An 18,190-nucleotide genomic window follows, 5' to 3' on the forward strand; every position below is an offset into this window, starting at 1 on the left:
TTATGGGTGATTTTAACAGTGTGATTGATCCATTAAAAGATACAAAGAGTCGGAGTGATAAAATAATTAGGATACCAAAGCAGGATAGATTGCAACATTTACTGAACAACTACAATTTAAGAGACATATGGAGAATATTCCACCCTTCTGATCTGGATTATACATGTTACTCTAAAACATATAACTCTTATTCTAGAATAGACCTCATATTGGGAAATGTGGGCATGTTATATCTGGTTAAAAGAATAGAAATACAAGTCATAACATGGTCAGACCATAGTCCAATTGTGTTCGAATATAAAGATACCTTTGACATCTTCCGTAAAGATTGGCGTTTCGGAGACCATATACTACAAAGAAAAATAACGGTGAAGAGATCAAGAAAATAACTAAGCTCTTTTTTTTTTTTTTTTTAGAAAACAAGAATAAAGATACACCAGACCGGTCGGTTGCGGGTTCAAAAGTGTACTTGGAGGGCATATGATAAAAATGGCACCTATCGAAAAAAAAAAAAGTACCACCCCTCCAGGAACTATATATAAAACTAAGTGATTATAAAAAACAGAATAAATTAACACTTTGTCAGGGGTGGCGGTCCAGTGACCAGGACCCAGTATGCCTGTTCTTGATATTAGTAGTCACCGTGTGGAAATGAACCATCAGGGCCTGGTGCAGGGTAACCACACGCCCCCTGGTGTTGAGCACCAGCGTTTGTGCGGCCACATACCATCGCCCTGATGCAGCGTCTGCGGATCCCAGGTACCAGATGACAAGAAGCAGACCTCCAAGGATCTGAATAGGGAGGCTTTGCAGCAGATATGTATCCAGTAGAGAAACAAGGCAAGACTAGAATAGACACCAAACAAGAAAAAAAAGACAAAACTAGGAGAACCCAGAACATGTACACGAGACATGAGGAAAACAAGAACAGGGCAGGACAGGACTGTACATGAACTGAGAATACAAGGCAAAATAAAACAAGACAAGAGATACAAGGCAAAACAAGAGGAGACATAACTAAGTACTACTGTATGTATGTAAAACATTGGAGGAGATTTAGACATACATAAATGGCCAAAATGTATGCAGCCCACAAACTGCATCAAAGTCCTCCAATTAAGGTGGGTCCTATCTACCTAGATATGCATGACTAAATAAACAATAATAAAAAACACACAGCACTTACCTGCAAGAAAAAGGCAGAGGACTTGTAGCAACTGCCTGCAGGAACCAACTGAAACAAAAGGATTCATGGAAAAGGAACAGGTGTGGCAACATAAAACAAACATTTAAAGGAATCCAAGAGACTAGACATTCCTGTAAAAAATACAGGAATGAACCCAGAAAACCCAGCATAAAGAAAACCAGACATGGAATAGAAAACCAGAAAAACCAAGAAAAACTAAACAAGAATTGTAAAAAGAGTACTGGATACCAGAAGCCAAGGCCAGACATATACACAAACAGCAATTAAGATTGCAGAAATAGAAAAACAGATAAATAATCAGCTAACAAACAGAGCAGCCAAAATGCTAGAATGATTCCAAGTCAAGTGGTATCTAAAAGGTAATAAACCAGAAGCATACATTGAAAAACGAAAGGTACAAAAGATTACTATATAAAATTAAGGAAGAAACATATGTAATGGCCCCAGTAAAAATAGGAAATGCACTTGAAAAATTCTACTAAAATTTATATAACTTACCAGAAGAATATTATGGGAGGGAGGAAGAAATTGAGAATTCTTCAAGGATATACAGATGCCAAAAATTCTGCCCAACCAATTGAAACTGCTTAATCAACCCATAATCGAAGTAGATGTTAGTATAGCAATAGAGAAGCTTAAAATAAAGACCGCTCCAGGCCCGGACGGCTTCACAAATAAATCTTACAAATTAATGAAAGATCAGATAAAAGGAGAACTTACAAATATTTGTAATCACATAATGGGATCAGGTAGATGTGCTGAGGAGTTACTGAGAGCGAATTTAGTCCCTATACCAAAAGTGGACAAAAAGATCCTGAACTGATCAGCAATTATAGACCTATTTCGCTGATTAACACAGATATCAAAATACTATCCTCTATTCTTGCTGAATGGCTAAATATAGTAATACCAAAACTAATTAATAATGACCAAGTAGGATTTATACCAGGGAGGTCCCCAATTAATAACATAAGAAAAATAATAAGCATACTAGAAGAAACAGAGACAACTGGAACCCTACGCTTTCTTTTATCAATAGACACAGAAAAAGTATTTGATAGGGTGGGATGGGGTTTCATGTGTCTGACCTGACAATTCTGCATTAATGGTCCAATACTACAGGCTATATTCGCTCTCTAGGACTCTCCATCAGCCAAAGTCAAAAGGTCAGGATTTGTGTCACAATACTATAATATTAAAAATGGAACAAGACAAGGGTGTCCTCTTTACCCTTTACTGCATATAATAGTGCAAGAACCTCTAGCGATTTTAATAAGACAAAATCAGAAAATCAGAGGCTTTAAGGATCAGGTAGGACAATCCAACTGAATATCTATGCAGACAATATTTTACTGACGATAGAAGAACCAGAAACATCGGTCCCAGAAATTACTGAAACAGATAGATAAATACTCTAAAGTTTCAAGATATAAGATTAATTTAGACAAATCACTTGTTATAGCTAAAAATATTGATAAAACGTCTACCGATTTTCTTGTAAAAAATATTGGGCTCCAGGAAACAAAGACAGGCTGAAATATTTGGGTATAACTATAACTTCGAATTTAAAAGATCTAATAGAAGCCAACCTTTTACCTTTATTAAAACAAACTAATACAAATTTAAGGGATTGGAGAGGAATGGGTTTCTCATGGTAGGGTAGAATCAATATATTAAAGGCATACATTTTACCTAAATGGCTGTACCTAGGGAAAATGATACCTCTTAATTTTCCAGAAAACTGTAATCATTATTACATTAAGCTTTTATAAAATGAATCTGGTGTGGTAAGAAAGCAAGGCTGAAAATGAAAAATTTAGCTAGGTCAAGACAAGATGGAGGCCTAAGTTGCCCAGAAATTGTACAATGTTATCAAGCCAGCAGATTATTTCATATAATGCTATCACAAAATAATGCAGCGGTTCATGAGACATGGTATAAAATTGAAAAAGCTAAAACAGGGATAGGAAATTTAACTTCACTATTTTGGATTCTGAATCTTAATAGAGAACGTATTAATGAGGCAAGTAAATCACTGATACTCAAAGAATTAACAAGCTGGTGGGATAGATTTTTAGCTAAAATAGGACTTAAAAAAACATGTACCAGTGTATACACGTCCCCAACGTGGTCACAGCAAAAAATGAGTAATATTACCAATATACAACTTGACTGTAATACAGACAGCGTAGGGCTTGATTGGGATATGGACTAAGACAAGAAAGAAATAAAAAACAACATAGTGCAAACTGTATAATGACTGATGGAAAGTAAATGAACATATGACTCTCACTCACATGCTCCAGAGCCGTACCAGGCCCTGTAAATCAGGCTCAGGGGTGCCAAGTACTGGCTAGCGATCCAGATGATTCAAGTAGATGAGACACCAAAATTAAGTACAAAATATTTATTGTATAAAAATATATATAAAAGTATATAACAGCCTTCCTCCAATGCTCCTGGACTGGAGAAAGGCTGTTAGTCGAAACGCGTCTGCTTGCATCTATAACATTTGTTACTTGTTATTTTATGTGATTTTTTTCACTCTGGCCTACTATATCAATAGGGGTAAGTGGAACTCCAATTTTGTTATATGTTACATTATTGATTGTTTTGGGTTCCCCCCCCCCTTAGTGCCCAGCAGTGTATATACTTTTATATATATTTTTATACAATAAATATTTTGTACTTAATTTTGGAGTCTCATCTACTTGAATCATGTTAAAAATCAATAATAAAAAAAAAACTTTACAAAATTTACAAAACACTTAAAAAAAATGAATGAAAAATGAAAAAGATGGGCGAACATGCCATAAAATTTATGAAAACAAACATGCAAAAAGGCTAGCAAGCATGCCATAACAACATCTTCTAAACAAAAACAATGCAACCCCAGCAAACATACACATTAACATACTGCTGACCAGATGTTTTTATTTATTTAATTTTTTTACGGGCCACCGCAGTGTAAGGCCCTTTACACGACGGTAGATGGGTACCACAATCTCCCCCCAAGCAGCACGAGACACTGAGCCCCCCTGGTGGGAGAGGAGGGACAGGGAGCATAGCACTAGAGCGACAGACGCGGGAGGAGTCAGGCTTGCATCCCCGCTTTGCTCTGGGGCCCGAACGCCCTAGCCCATGGGATTGTTTTATTGCAATGTTCGATTATTATGTTGTTACATGCTTAACCACTGTTTTTTACTGTTGACCGCCTCCTGGGGGTATGAGTTTCGGTACCTGACATCCAGGGAATTGGTGTTTACATATCTGTATATTGATGTATTTGAAGTCGGTGATGTCTGGTTGCCATCACCATGAGCACAACAGTGCGTAAAGGGGAGGACTCACAAACCTGTTTCTCTTCCGAACGCTGGACACAGATGAGATGCAGGATCTCGATCCCCACGAAAGTCTGGCGGCGGGTAAGACCAGACATTGTTGGTGGAGCACGGGAGGTGCACCACTTTTTCTTTCTTTTCCTTTCTCCTTTTTTCATTTCCCCTCTTAGTTCTTATATTATCCCGAGGGGGCGGCGGGGGGACACAATGGAGTGGGGCGCAGCGTGAGCAGAGGTGGGCGCAAGCTGCAGCAGACAGTGAGGAGAGGACTAATGGCTGTTAAAATTACTTCACTGAATGTAAAGGGCCTAAACTCCACCACTAAACGGAGTCTATTATTCAGAGAACTCAAGAGGATGGGAACTGACATAGCATTTATACAAGAGACGCACTTACCGAGACAGGCTAAACTTAAACTAAAAGACCACACCTATAGCTCAACGTATGAGGCCAGGACGTTGCGCAAACGTAATGGAGTGGCGATCCTTATATGGAACAGCTGCCCCATCAGAATCTTGTCCACCGAAGCTGACCTGGAGGGGAGATATTCCATAGTGTCGAGCACCTTGCTGTCCCACTATATCCATTTAATTAATATATACGCACCAAACCACCCAGAAGCAGCTTTTTGAGAGTCGTTGCAGACCAAACACTACAACACGGGATGGTCATTGTGGGGGGCGACTTGAACGCTACGCCTAGCCCGGCAGTAGACAGGAGGGCAGGCAGTGGCATTCAAAGGTCCCAGGGGAGGGGGAGCCAAGACAAACTGCTACAACGAATCATACATATATTTGACGGATATTTCCAACAGTGGATGGTAACCTCAAGCTATAAATAAAAGAAAAAACAATAATAGTGCAGTACAGTATATCAGTACAAAAAAGATATCACATAAAGCTATACACAGTCCACTCACATTTAGATGAGCTATAACAGAGCTCGGCTGTGATGCGCTTGGACGGTACAATCCCCGTCTTGGGATATGTGGTGATGGTGACTCCAAGAGTTTTCAAGGTGCAGTGGTGTATAAATAATAAAAGGGAAATATAGCAGCAAATGGTGAAGTAAGTACTGTTGATATAATAAAAAAATAAATAGTAATGTACTTACAATTGCTAGAGCATAAAACCTGCTCTAGTGTAAACGGCCTAGGTGGTATAATCCCCACCAAGGATATGCAGGATCCAGGGAGTAGGTAAAAATAATTGAAATATAAAAAAGTATACTATAAAAAGTACTTTAATATATATTACAAACAAGTATAATAACAAAATATAAAAGTCCACTTTACGCGTTTCGCCTGATAAGGCTTCTTCAGAACATTTATAGAACGCCAGTCGATTAAATACCTAGGCATTAAACTGACAGCAGCCCCTGACCAACTTTATTTACAGAATTACACACCGCTCATGAAACAACTCATCAGGGAACTAGAGACTTGGAACGATAGACCCATCTCCTGGATAGGGAGGATTCATGCGGTCAAAATGAATATCCTGCCCAGGATATTATTTTATTTCCAATCTCTGCCCATACATCTCTCCAAGATGCATCTCGCGCCCCTGCAACAGGCAATAGGGAACTTCGTGTGGCAAAACAAACGCCATAGGATCTCGAGACATTTACTGCACAGACCAAAAAACAGGGGAGGGCTCGGGTTGCCTAACCTGTACGGCTACTACATGGCGACACAATTGTCGCAAATAGCCTTATGGCACTCACCACCTGGAGAGAGGAAACGGGTGGACTTGGAATCACTGATGGTGGGGGCGGACATACCACAGCTACTCATGTGGGTTCCCAAAGAACACAGACCAATCATTAGATCCACTTGCCCTGCTATCCTGAACGCTATACATATCTGGGATAGAGCTAAACAGCAACACGGGCTGGCATCAGCCCCGTCCCCTCTGATGCCGTACCTACGAAACAGAGCATTCCCGCCAGGCATGGCAGCACGCAACTTCAGGAACCTAGAGAGAATAGGTCTGCAATGCATACACCAGTTGGTGCAGGATTCAGAGGGAGTGACATTTGACGCCTTACAACAAAGAGGCCATCTTACTCCTGCCGATTTTTTCAGGTACCTCCAAATAAAAGATTTTGTAAAACAGCCATGGGTATGAGCGGTGGCCCAAAAACCCTTAACATTCTTCGAACAAATTAGCATTCAGGACCATATGCCTAGGGGGCTCATAACTCGGCTGTACGCCCACCTCTGCTCAGTAACTAACGAAGGGGGAGAGTTAGCATACACAGAACAATGGGAGAGGGACCTGGGGGAGCAGCTAGAAGGGATAGAGTGGCAGGAGATTTGGGAGGCCAACCACAAATCCTCAGTTTGCGTAACGATACAGGAGCAAGCAATTAAGACGATGCTTCACTGGTACACAACCCCTGTAAAACTGTATCAAATGAAAAAGAGCCCTACTGCGGTATGTTGGAGAGGATGCAGTATAAAAGGAACATACATCCACATGTGGTGGGAATGCCCCCTGATAGCAAGTTTTTGGCAACAAATTAGAGATCTACTAGCCCAGGTGCTGAACAGGGCTCCCCCTCTAGACCCATGGGTATACTTACTTAGCAGAACTATAGACGGGTGGACTAGACACGAACAAAAACTCATTCATAAAATAACTCTAGCAGCTAGGAGAGCAGTGGCAGCGGATTGGCTTAAGCAGACCACCCCACCGATTGCAGGAGTCATTAATAGAATTAGGGAAGTACACATGATGGACGACCTGACAGCAAGAGTTAGGGGAACTCAAAAACGTTTCCAGAAAATATGGGCACCATGGGAAGACAGCCCCTTGAGTGAAAACACCTGGTTCTAGGGACCGCAAGATAAGTAAACAAACTGATGATGCTCCTCGCCCCCCCCCTCCCCACTCTACCTTTCTGTACTTTTATTTTGACACCTTTTTAGTTCTTTTATATATCTCTTTACATGTGAAACATTTCTCTCCCAGAGGGAATAGGGTGAGGTACACCCAGAACACGACTTAAGGCTTAGGGGTGGGCGCACACCAAAGCCCTCTGGGGTCCCTACTGGCTGCCGGTAATAGGTAGAGCGTGCACTGATGCCAGCAATGGGAGAATCTACGGGACCTCACAACACCGGGGGGTGGAAAATCCACGGTAGACTCCTTAACTCTCACACACAAAGCAACCCTTCACATATACGCACTATCGGATCAGAGGGATTCCGGCAGTTGGTGGGCACACTCCTACATCGTGTATGTCTTTGGTCAACAGTCAAGGTACATATGTGACCACATTTCCTTGGTTTACAGTAGGGGAGGAGGGCCCACTGAGCTAGATGGTCGGGTGCCCCTCCCCCCCTTTTCATGGCACATACTGATCAACAGGGGAATGTGCCCCCCCTGACCCTCCTATACCACCATTGTACTTTGTTCTTTTTCTTCTGTCTTTCGTTTCAATCTATCTTTCTGTTCTCTCCTTAAGTTGTTGAGCAGCACAATTCTCCCTGTAACTTCAGGGGGAGGAATCATTGAAAATTGGTAAAGGGAATAGGTGTGACGCACTACAGGGAGAACATGTTTGGCCCCCTGGGAGACAGAGGTCTTCTAAATGGCTGCCCTACATGGGCAAAGACCGGGGGCAGCTGAAAGGAAAGGTTATAGCCAGTGTGACACACACCTACGATTGATCATTTATTTTTCTGTGGTACCGGTTTTATTTTCAGTTTATTGTTATTTTTCTAAATTAAACTTGAAAAACTATATTGACATAAGGTAACCCAATCTCTATGTAGAATGGAAAGGGAGCAGAGTGCCTGACAGGGAGCATTAGGATAGGGGTCAATGTGAGAGAAGGCACTGAATATGTTGTATATTTGTTGTATACCATGTATGTGGCATATTGTACTGTAAACACTTGTGCATTTGTGATGTACCATAAAACCTTTGTCAATAAAAATAAAGAATTAAAAAAAAAAAATAACAACCAGGGTTTAGGAGATAGTCAGAGTATCTTTGTCCTGATGAAAGTTCCTGCGTGTACTGAAACGTTGACTATTGGGAATATTCAATAAAGAACTTCTATTTCTCTAAACACCTTGAGTGCTGACTATCTCCTAAACTCTGGTTATATATATATATATGTAAAAGGATAGTACTGGTATACCTAATGTAATACCCAGGGGAGAGGGAGTCTGACTAACAATAGGTCGCTCAAAAACTGGAAAAATAGGGATTCACTAAAACCTATACGAAAAATAAGACACTCTGCTATAGTTTTGCAGAAACCAGGAGCTAACCTATAATGCTGGCTGAGTGTAGTGAACGGTGAGGGATTGCAGAATATAAAAGGTGGACTGTGCCTTTAAGGTGTAAGAAATATGTACTGTGCCTTTAAATCTCACATAATGTGCGTGGTAAATCTGCTGGTAAGAGAGAGAAAATGAGACAAAACAAGACAAAACAAAAAATGGATAATCCAATAGATCACAAAACGAAAAAAAGATGAGAAAAAATAAGAGGAAGAGGGATGGAGAAAAGAAAAAAGTGAAATGAAATGAAATACGGAAAATAAAAAAAGGAAAAAAGATAGTAAAGTGGATGGGTAGTGCAAAACGCAGCCGATGATATGTGCAGTGCAGATAACTCTATCCCTAATGGGGTATAGGGTAGATGGTATCTGCTCCAAATATTATACTTTGTATGTGTCAAAGATCTGGTTCAAATAATAATAGCAATACAGTATATGGAACTGGATGCTAAGGTGATAGTCTATTCAAAATAGTGTCACTCGATATAGAAAGCAATGGTACAAACTGGATGTAAATAACAAAGCCAGTTTATTGGTAAAATATTAAAAATATAAAAATATAATACAGGAACTGTTCATACAGAGGTTACCAGTCTAATGAGTGTCAGAAAAGTGCAGGAACCCTTGGATTTGGCTGGGATTGATGTGGATTGGCTCGGGCCGATGAGCTTCAGAAATCCTGCTGCCGGTGAGGACGGCGGGCTTTTCGGTGTGCGTCCCGATAAGGATCTCTCTCCAGGGGACGTGCTCTGTAAACGGCTCCACTCGGCAAATACACAAAAGGTCCTGTGCGAGTACTGTTCTCTGCTGGTAGGCGCTCTGCACGCTGGAACTCGGTCCTGATGAATTGCTGTGCTTGTCTAACGCGTTTCGTAGGAGGTTGCCCTACTTCTTCAGAGACGGGATATCGACCATTGCTATCTAGTTGCTTAAATATACATTTTGTAATTGCTAATAAAAAACTTATAATCATGTACTGTTTTTTCATTATTGCGAGGATTTATAAGATTCATCGCTCTATATGCAATACATAAACCTCACATAAATTTCATGTATGATTTATTAAAAATACAGATTATGACACAATTGTATGAGAATCCGGACTAAATTGGTAATTCAGACCGCATCATTGGTAGTACTTAATAGTCATACAGATATACAGAATGATGTTATTAATGACTTAATCTTGTTACAATGCATAATTGCTCAGTATACAAAAAAATGTTACAGAAGGATTACAGTAGTGAAATAGATTAAAATAAAATAAAATAAAACGAAAAGAGTAATGGAAATATAATGGATGGAATGAATCTGAGGGTATATAAATATATGGCTACCTTATAATAAAATTATATTGATAAAATTTGACAGTAAATGAGACACAAAGTTGAAAAATGGCAATATCAGTTAGGCATAATGAAAAAATGGGGCTGCTTAGTGTCGAATATTAGGAGGTTATACAAAACAGAGACACAGACATTTGGAGTCCTATGTATACAATAAACTGGGAGATGGAGTGAATTGCTATACAATAATATTAAGCAGATGGAGTATGGAGTATAATATGCATATTCTTCTTATCTAAAAGAGAAACACATTGGTTAGTAATCAATAAATAAATATATATAAAAATATATAAAAATATATAGATATGAGGTCCAAGACTGGAGGTGGACTCATAAAAGGTACATTAAGTAAGAAATACATTAAGTAAAAAATAATAATAATATTAAATTGGTCCATTACAGGGGCAATGATTAAGGTGCCATTAGTGAAAAAAGTGATACGTGCATAGTGTAGTGCATATTGGAAAAGGGATGACCAAGTGTATGGTATCAGATTGGGGGAATCAAATTATAGGAAAGCATGTAGCTCAAAATCAATGTTCAGTCCTTTAGGAGCTAGGGTGTCTAACTCAAAGATCCATTTTGCTTCAGTCTGATCTAATAGTTTATCGATACTGCCACCTCTCCAATGGACATTGACTTTTTCTATAGGTAGAAACTCTAGACCTGTGGGGTCTCCCCCATGTTCCTCTTTAAAATGTTTTGAGAGGTTGTGTGTTAGGAGTCCCTTTTTAATGTTTCTGATATGTTCAGCAGTGCGTACTTTCAGAGGTCTTTTCGTCCGTCCCACATATTGCTTTGGGCACGGACAGGTGATGAGGTATATGACTCCTGAGGTGTTACAGTCCATTCTGCTTTTCAAGTCATATTCCTCTTGGCTGATCAGTGAAGTGAATCCGGTAGTAGTTTCTCTCATAGTGGGATTGTTTTTACATGCCAGACATTTCTTACACTTTATGAATCCATGAGCAGGGTTTCGACTCCTAGTGGTGTGTGGAGGTTTGATGGTAGGTGCCAACATTAGTTGGAGATTGGGTGCTCTAGTGAATATGATCTGTGGTTGGTGATCAAGGAGTTGAGAAAGGGATGGGTCACTCTTTAGGATTCCAAAGAAATTGGAAGAAGGATTTCAGACCACGACAACCTTCCCGTACCAGACACAGAACAGAACGTAGACCACAATACCACCAATCCTATAGGGATGCCCTGGTCTCACACAGGACTCCAGTGAGAGACACTCCAAAAGATTGGATTGACAGTGGACGTACACACAATAGAAGACGAGATGCCCCACGCGAAAAATACAATCAGAGGAACCATGAGCATCCAAGACATTGGCATCAGGAGAACAAATACCAAGACCGGGAACATACTACACATTCCCAACTAACTAGAACCAGACAACTACCAGATCGTAGAAACCATCAGTCTATAAGCACTAGAGTTCCACCCCCAGTGAATAAAACGATGGATCCCACGCATGACAGTACTGCACACACTGGAATCCCCAACTCCACCACTGGCAATGTTTTTTTAGAACCATGGGGGAGAGTACCCCCCAAGAGATTCACAACAGAGGACTTCAGATCTCCAGACGTGAGAAGAAAAAGGACCATAAGAGATCGAGAAGAAGAACAAGAGCACCAAGAGGAACAAACTCAATTGAAGAGGAAGAAGTGAATATCTTCAACCTATCAAATAGGACTCTTAGTCCAGATGAGACATCACTCTTGAAAAAAGGCTTGAAATTCGCTCCCACGTCTAAGAGTTCTAATTTCAATGTATGTATAGACCTACACAAGTTCATGCGCAAAGTTGCAATCAAGAAATTTTTCGCAGAGAAAGAGGTGACACAACAGGAAATGGAACAAGAGTACATTCACACCAAACTCCATCCCACCTCAACATTTTATCCACAGCAGGTCAAAAATGACTCAATGAAAGTATTTGAGAAAATGGTTGAGAAGGACTTCAGAAGAAAAATCACCAACAAAATTACTAAGGATAACCTAACCAGGAAAGAGAGGAATGCTTTGAAACAACTCACGAAATCAGAAGACATCACCATTAAAGCGGCAGATAAGGGAGGGGGCTTGGTCATTCTGAACACTAAAGACTATATCGAAGAAAATAGAAGACTCCTAGGAGATACCAACACCTACCTCAGACTTGACAGTGATCCCACCCCACAGTATCAGGAAGAACTCAAAATAATACTAAGTCATGGGAAAGAGAGGGGCATCCTAAATGAAAGAGAATTCAAGTACCTCAACACCACATTTCCAAGGATACCCGTGTTCTACCATCTTCCCAAGATCCACAAACAACTGGAGAAACCCCCTGGGAGACCCATTGTATCGGGAATCGGATCCCTTACTGCCAATCTCTCAGAATATGTGGACCACTACCTACAACGTTTAGTTTTATGCCTCAAATCGTATCTGAGAGATTCAACTCAAGTTCTTAACCTTTTATCTGATTTTAAGTGGGGCGATGACATGTTTTTAGTCACCGCCGACGTCACCTCCCTCTACACAGTGATCGAACATCTACAGGGATGTGAAGCCGTACAGTTCTCTCTAGCCACATACTCGGAGTTCCAGAACGACCAAATTGACTTTTTAATCCAATGCATCATTTTTATCCTTACGCACAACTATTTTTGGTGTGATGAACATTTCTTCCTCCAGATAGAAGGGACAGCCATGGGGACACGATTTGCGCCAAGCTACGCCAATTTGTTCATGGGCAAGTGGGAAGAAGAATACATATGGACCCACTGCCCATTTGACGCAAATCTGTCCCTATGGCGCAGATATATCGATGACTGTTTCTTCATATGGAAAGGGAGCCTAGAATCCCTAGAAGAATTTAAGATCTACCTCAACCACAACCCCTACCATCTGAAGTTCACTTTTAACCATTCGAAGGAACAAATAGAGTTTTTAGACCTCAACATCTATATTGAGGAGGGAAAAATCCACACGAAGACTTTTAAGAAGAATGTCGATTGCAATAGTTTTATTCCTTTTAACAGTCACCACAAACCCACATGGTTAAAGAACATCCCTCAAAACCAGTTCAGGAGAGTTAGAAGGAACTGCTCCAAAATGGATGTATGTAAGAACCATATGGACGAAATGAGGACTAGATTTGTGAACAAAGGATACCCCACAATGTTATTAGAAGAAGCTATGGAGAAAGCACTATCCATCCCAAGGGAGGACACCCTAAAGGAAAGAAATAAGACCTTGGAACCACACACCCTGGCACCCACTTTTATTACGAAGTACAATCACCAAGCACCGACCATACAGAAAATTCTGAGAAAACACTGGGGAATCCTAAAGAGTGACCCATCCCTTTCTCAACTCCTTGATCACCAACCACAGATCATATTCACTAGAGCACCCAATCTCCAACTAATGTTGGCACCTACCATCAAACCTCCACACACCACTAGGAGTCGAAACCCTGCTCATGGATTCATAAAGTGTAAGAAATGTCTGGCATGTAAAAACAATCCCACTATGAGAGAAACTACTACCGGATTCACTTCACTGATCAGCCAAGAGGAATATGACTTGAAAAGCAGAATGGACTGTAACACCTCAGGAGTCATATACCTCATCACCTGTCCGTGCCCAAAGCAATATGTGGGACGGACGAAAAGACCTCTGAAAGTACGCACTGCTGAACATATCAGAAACATTAAAAAGGGACTCCTAACACACAACCTCTCAAAACATTTTAAAGAGGAACATGGGGGAGACCCCACAGGTCTAGAGTTTCTACCTATAGAAAAAGTCAATGTCCATTGGAGAGGTGGCAGTATCGATAAACTATTAGATCAGACTGAAGCAAAATGGATCTTTGAGTTAGACACCCTAGCTCCTAAAGGACTGAACATTGATTTTGAGCTACATGCTTTCCTATAATTTGATTCCCCCAATCTGATACCATACACTTGGTCATCCCTTTTCCAATATGCACTACACTATGCACGTATCACTTTTTTCACTAATGGCACCTTAATCATTGCCCCTGTAATGGACCAATTTAATATTATTATTATTTTTTACTTAATGTATTTCTTACTTAATGTACCTTTTATGAGTCCACCTCCAGTCTTGGACCTCATATCTATATATTTTTATATATTTTTATATATATTTATTTATTGATTACTAACCAATGTGTTTCTCTTTTAGATAAGAAGAATATGCATATTATACTCCATACTCCATCTGCTTAATATTATTGTATAGCAATTCACTCCATCTCCCAGTTTATTGTATACATAGGACTCCAAATGTCTGTGTCTCTGTTTTGTATAACCTCCTAATATTCGACACTAAGCAGCCCCATTTTTTCATTATGCCTAACTGATATTGCCATTTTTCAACTTTGTGTCTCATTTACTGTCAAATTTTATCAATATAATTTTATTATAAGGTAGCCATATATTTATATACCCTCAGATTCATTCCATCCATTATATTTCCATTACTCTTTTCGTTTTATTTTATTTTATTTTAATCTATTTCACTACTGTAATCCTTCTGTAACATTTTTTTGTATACTGAGCAATTATGCATTGTAACAAGATTAAGTCATTAATAACATCATTCTGTATATCTGTATGACTATTAAGTACTACCAATGATGCGGTCTGAATTACCAATTTAGTCCGGATTCTCATACAATTGTGTCATAATCTGTATTTTTAATAAATCATACATGAAATGTATGTGAGGTTTATGTATTGCATATAGAGCGATGAATCTTATAAATCCTCGCAATAATGAAAAAACAGTACATGATTATAAGTTTTTTATTAGCAATTACAAAATGTATATTTAAGCAACTAGATAGCAATGGTCGATATCCCGTCTCTGAAGAAGTAGGGCAACCTCCTACGAAACGCGTTAGACAAGCACAGCAATTCATCAGGACCGAGTTCCAGCGTGCAGAGCGCCTACCAGCAGAGAACAGTACTCGCACAGGACCTTTTGTGTATTTGCCGAGTGGAGCCGTTTACAGAGCACGTCCCCTGGAGAGAGATCCTTATCGGGACGCACACCGAAAAGCCCGCCGTCCTCACCGGCAGCAGGATTTCTGAAGCTCATCGGCCCGAGCCAATCCACATCAATCCCAGCCAAATCCAAGGGTTCCTGCACTTTTCTGACACTCATTAGACTGGTAACCTCTGTATGAACAGTTCCTGTATTATATTTTTATATTTTTAATATTTTACCAATAAACTGGCTTTGTTATTTACATCCAGTTTGTACCATTGCTTTCTATATCGAGTGACACTATTTTGAATAGACTATCACCTTAGCATCCAGTTCCATATACTGTATTGCTATTATTATTTGAACCAGATCTTTGACACATACAAAGTATAATATTTGGAGCAGATACCATCTACCCTATACCCCATTAGGGATAGAGTTATCTGCACTGCACATATCATCGGCTGCGTTTTGCACTACCCATCCACTTTACTATCTTTTTTCCTTTTTTTATTTTCCGTATTTCATTTCATTTCACTTTTTTCTTTTCTCCATCCCTCTTCCTCTTATTTTTTCTCATCTTTTTTTCGTTTTGTGATCTATTGGATTATCCATTTTTTGTTTTGTCTTGTTTTGTCTCATTTTCTCTCTCTTACCAGCAGATTTACCACGCACATTATGTGAGATTTAAAGGCACAGTACATATTTCTTACACCTTAAAGGCACAGTCCACCTTTTATATTCTGCAATCCCTCACCGTTCACTACACTCAGCCAGCATTATAGGTTAGCTCCTGGTTTCTGCAAAACTATAGCAGAGTGTCATATATATATATATATATATATATATATATATATATATATATATATACATTGGGTATCCAGGGCCCCATTCAGACAAATTGGTGGCAATGATGGTGGCCCTGGTAGAGTGTGTGTGTAGGGGGGGACATAATGTATATTCACCTTTTTGGAAAAAGATTCTTGCACTGGCCCTCTTCAGGCTTCACTTTTATCAATTGACACCTATTAAAATAAATGTATCATGCAAAGCAACAACATTAATAATTCACTCTTGTGAACTTAATTTTCCATGCATGTCTACGTGACAAAAGCAGGGAAATACTGCCCCAAATTACACATTTTATCTTGAATTTGGAGAAATAAATTACAGCCTCTCACCACTGGTTATTTGTTACTTTATATTATATTCTTATATATGTATATTGAATGATGTTTAATATAAATATTAGATGTTATTTGCTTCTTTTCAGTTTTCAATTCATCATGAAGATCAACCAATCTTTCCTGTTCCTGCTTTGCATTACTCAGAGGATGCCTTGGGTTGGTGGAGATTGTTTTTACAATGCAGTCCTTAGGTATTGCTCTTGCTCACTTGTAGATCTGACCAATATTGTGAGTATTGTGTCTTGCATTCAAGCATCTAATTTCGAGTTCCAAGGAGGGAGTTTCATAGATACTCAAGATTACATTTTATACAACGTGGAAATGGAGCAGGTACTGGCTATGATCCGCCTTCCGCTGACCAAGGTCACCTTTGTAAATGTAGTGTTGTCTGAAGAGTTTTTGTCTACATTTTTAAAATGGGTTTACAGAATACCAATTGAAGTGCTTGCATTTGAGAACACGAAGTTTGTTGGCCAGCCAAGCTGGCTGTATATAGGTGAATCACCACCTCGAATCTCATCTCTCCAATTTATCAACATATCTTCTTACCCATTGTTTGATAGACCTGATACTTTCCCTGCTCTTGGGAGTTGGATATACAAACTGGAAGAACTAACCATGAAGAAATCTAATGTAAAGAGCATACCATGCAATGCCAGTCTACACTTTAAAGATCTTACATCTTTAGATTTGTCTGAAAACCTTCTTGACGATCATGATATATTTTCTCTGTTTTGTCCTGATGCTTTCCCTATGTTGAAAACATTAATACTCCGACATAATAATTTTGTTAATTTGGATACCATATGCCAGACTTTGAAGAAATACAATCAATTAGTACAACTAGATTTGAGTCAGAATAACTTATCCAATGTGTCAACTTCTTTTTGCATTTGGAAGCCATCTATACTATTCTTAAACCTTTCTGATACAGGTTTGGAAGAAATTAACTATAATCTACCACAGAATTGTGATGTGCTAGATTTAAGCTACAACAAGCTTGATTATCTGAATATCTCATTACCTAAACTGAAAAAACTATATTTGTCTTACAACAAATTTATCACTATTCCAACCACAGCCAAACTTCCAAGATTAGAGATGTTAGCTTTAGATGGCAATCCCATACAAACACTGCAATTGGGACAACTTCAGTATTACAATCATCTGAACAGTATTAAGGCAGATAGTATTCCATATTTGTGTTCCTGTTCTCTTAACCATGAAATTAAAGAAATAAAAAAAACTGGTTTGATTCTGGAGGGCTGGCCGGATGGATACACATGTGACTCCCCCATTTTATTTCAGGGGAAGCTAGTCAATGACGTGAATCTATCATTCTTTGAGTGCCATAAACCTCTGCTGACAGTTGTAATCTGCATTGTGGTATTATTAGTGTGTATTGCTACGGTCATTTGCTCCGTGAAGATTCATCGAAGTAATAAAACAAGGTCACGGAATATGCAAACAGGAAATTTAAGCACTGTCCAATTCCAGTCATAAACTTGTTTTGGCATAAAGAAAATTCTTTCAGTTGTCAGTTAAAGTAGTGCCCCTCTCTCTCCCACCCCCCATCCCAAGTTGGGAGGGAGGGTTAAAATCCCTTCAGTGACTTACCGGAGTCCAGCACCAATGTCCCTCGGTGCTAGTCAGGCTCCGCCTACTCTCTGCCTACTCTCCTCCCCTGCCAACATCAGACGGCTGAGGAGACCTAATGCACATGCGCGGCAATGGCCGCACACGCGCATTAGACCTCCCAATAGGAAAGCATTATTCACTGCTTTACTATGGGGAG

The 18,190-nt window shown here is 39.5% G+C and overlaps 1 protein-coding gene across 1 annotated transcript in view; it reads left to right on the plus strand.

Annotated features, from left to right (window-relative positions):
• The window catches only part of CD14 (CD14 molecule), a 33,301-nt gene extending 15,365 nt beyond the window's left edge, over positions 1 to 17,936 (plus strand). The window contains exon 2 of the mRNA XM_063445428.1: positions 16,482 to 17,936. Coding sequence (XP_063301498.1) covers positions 16,495 to 17,898 — 1,404 coding nt within the window. The 5' untranslated portion in view covers positions 16,482 to 16,494 and the 3' untranslated portion in view covers positions 17,899 to 17,936. The remainder of the gene's footprint in view (positions 1 to 16,481) is intronic.
• Positions 17,937 to 18,190: the final 254 nt, after the last annotated feature.

This window comes from Pelobates fuscus, chromosome 3 (assembly GCF_036172605.1).
Source record: "Pelobates fuscus isolate aPelFus1 chromosome 3, aPelFus1.pri, whole genome shotgun sequence".
NCBI lineage: Eukaryota > Metazoa > Chordata > Amphibia > Anura > Pelobatidae > Pelobates > Pelobates fuscus.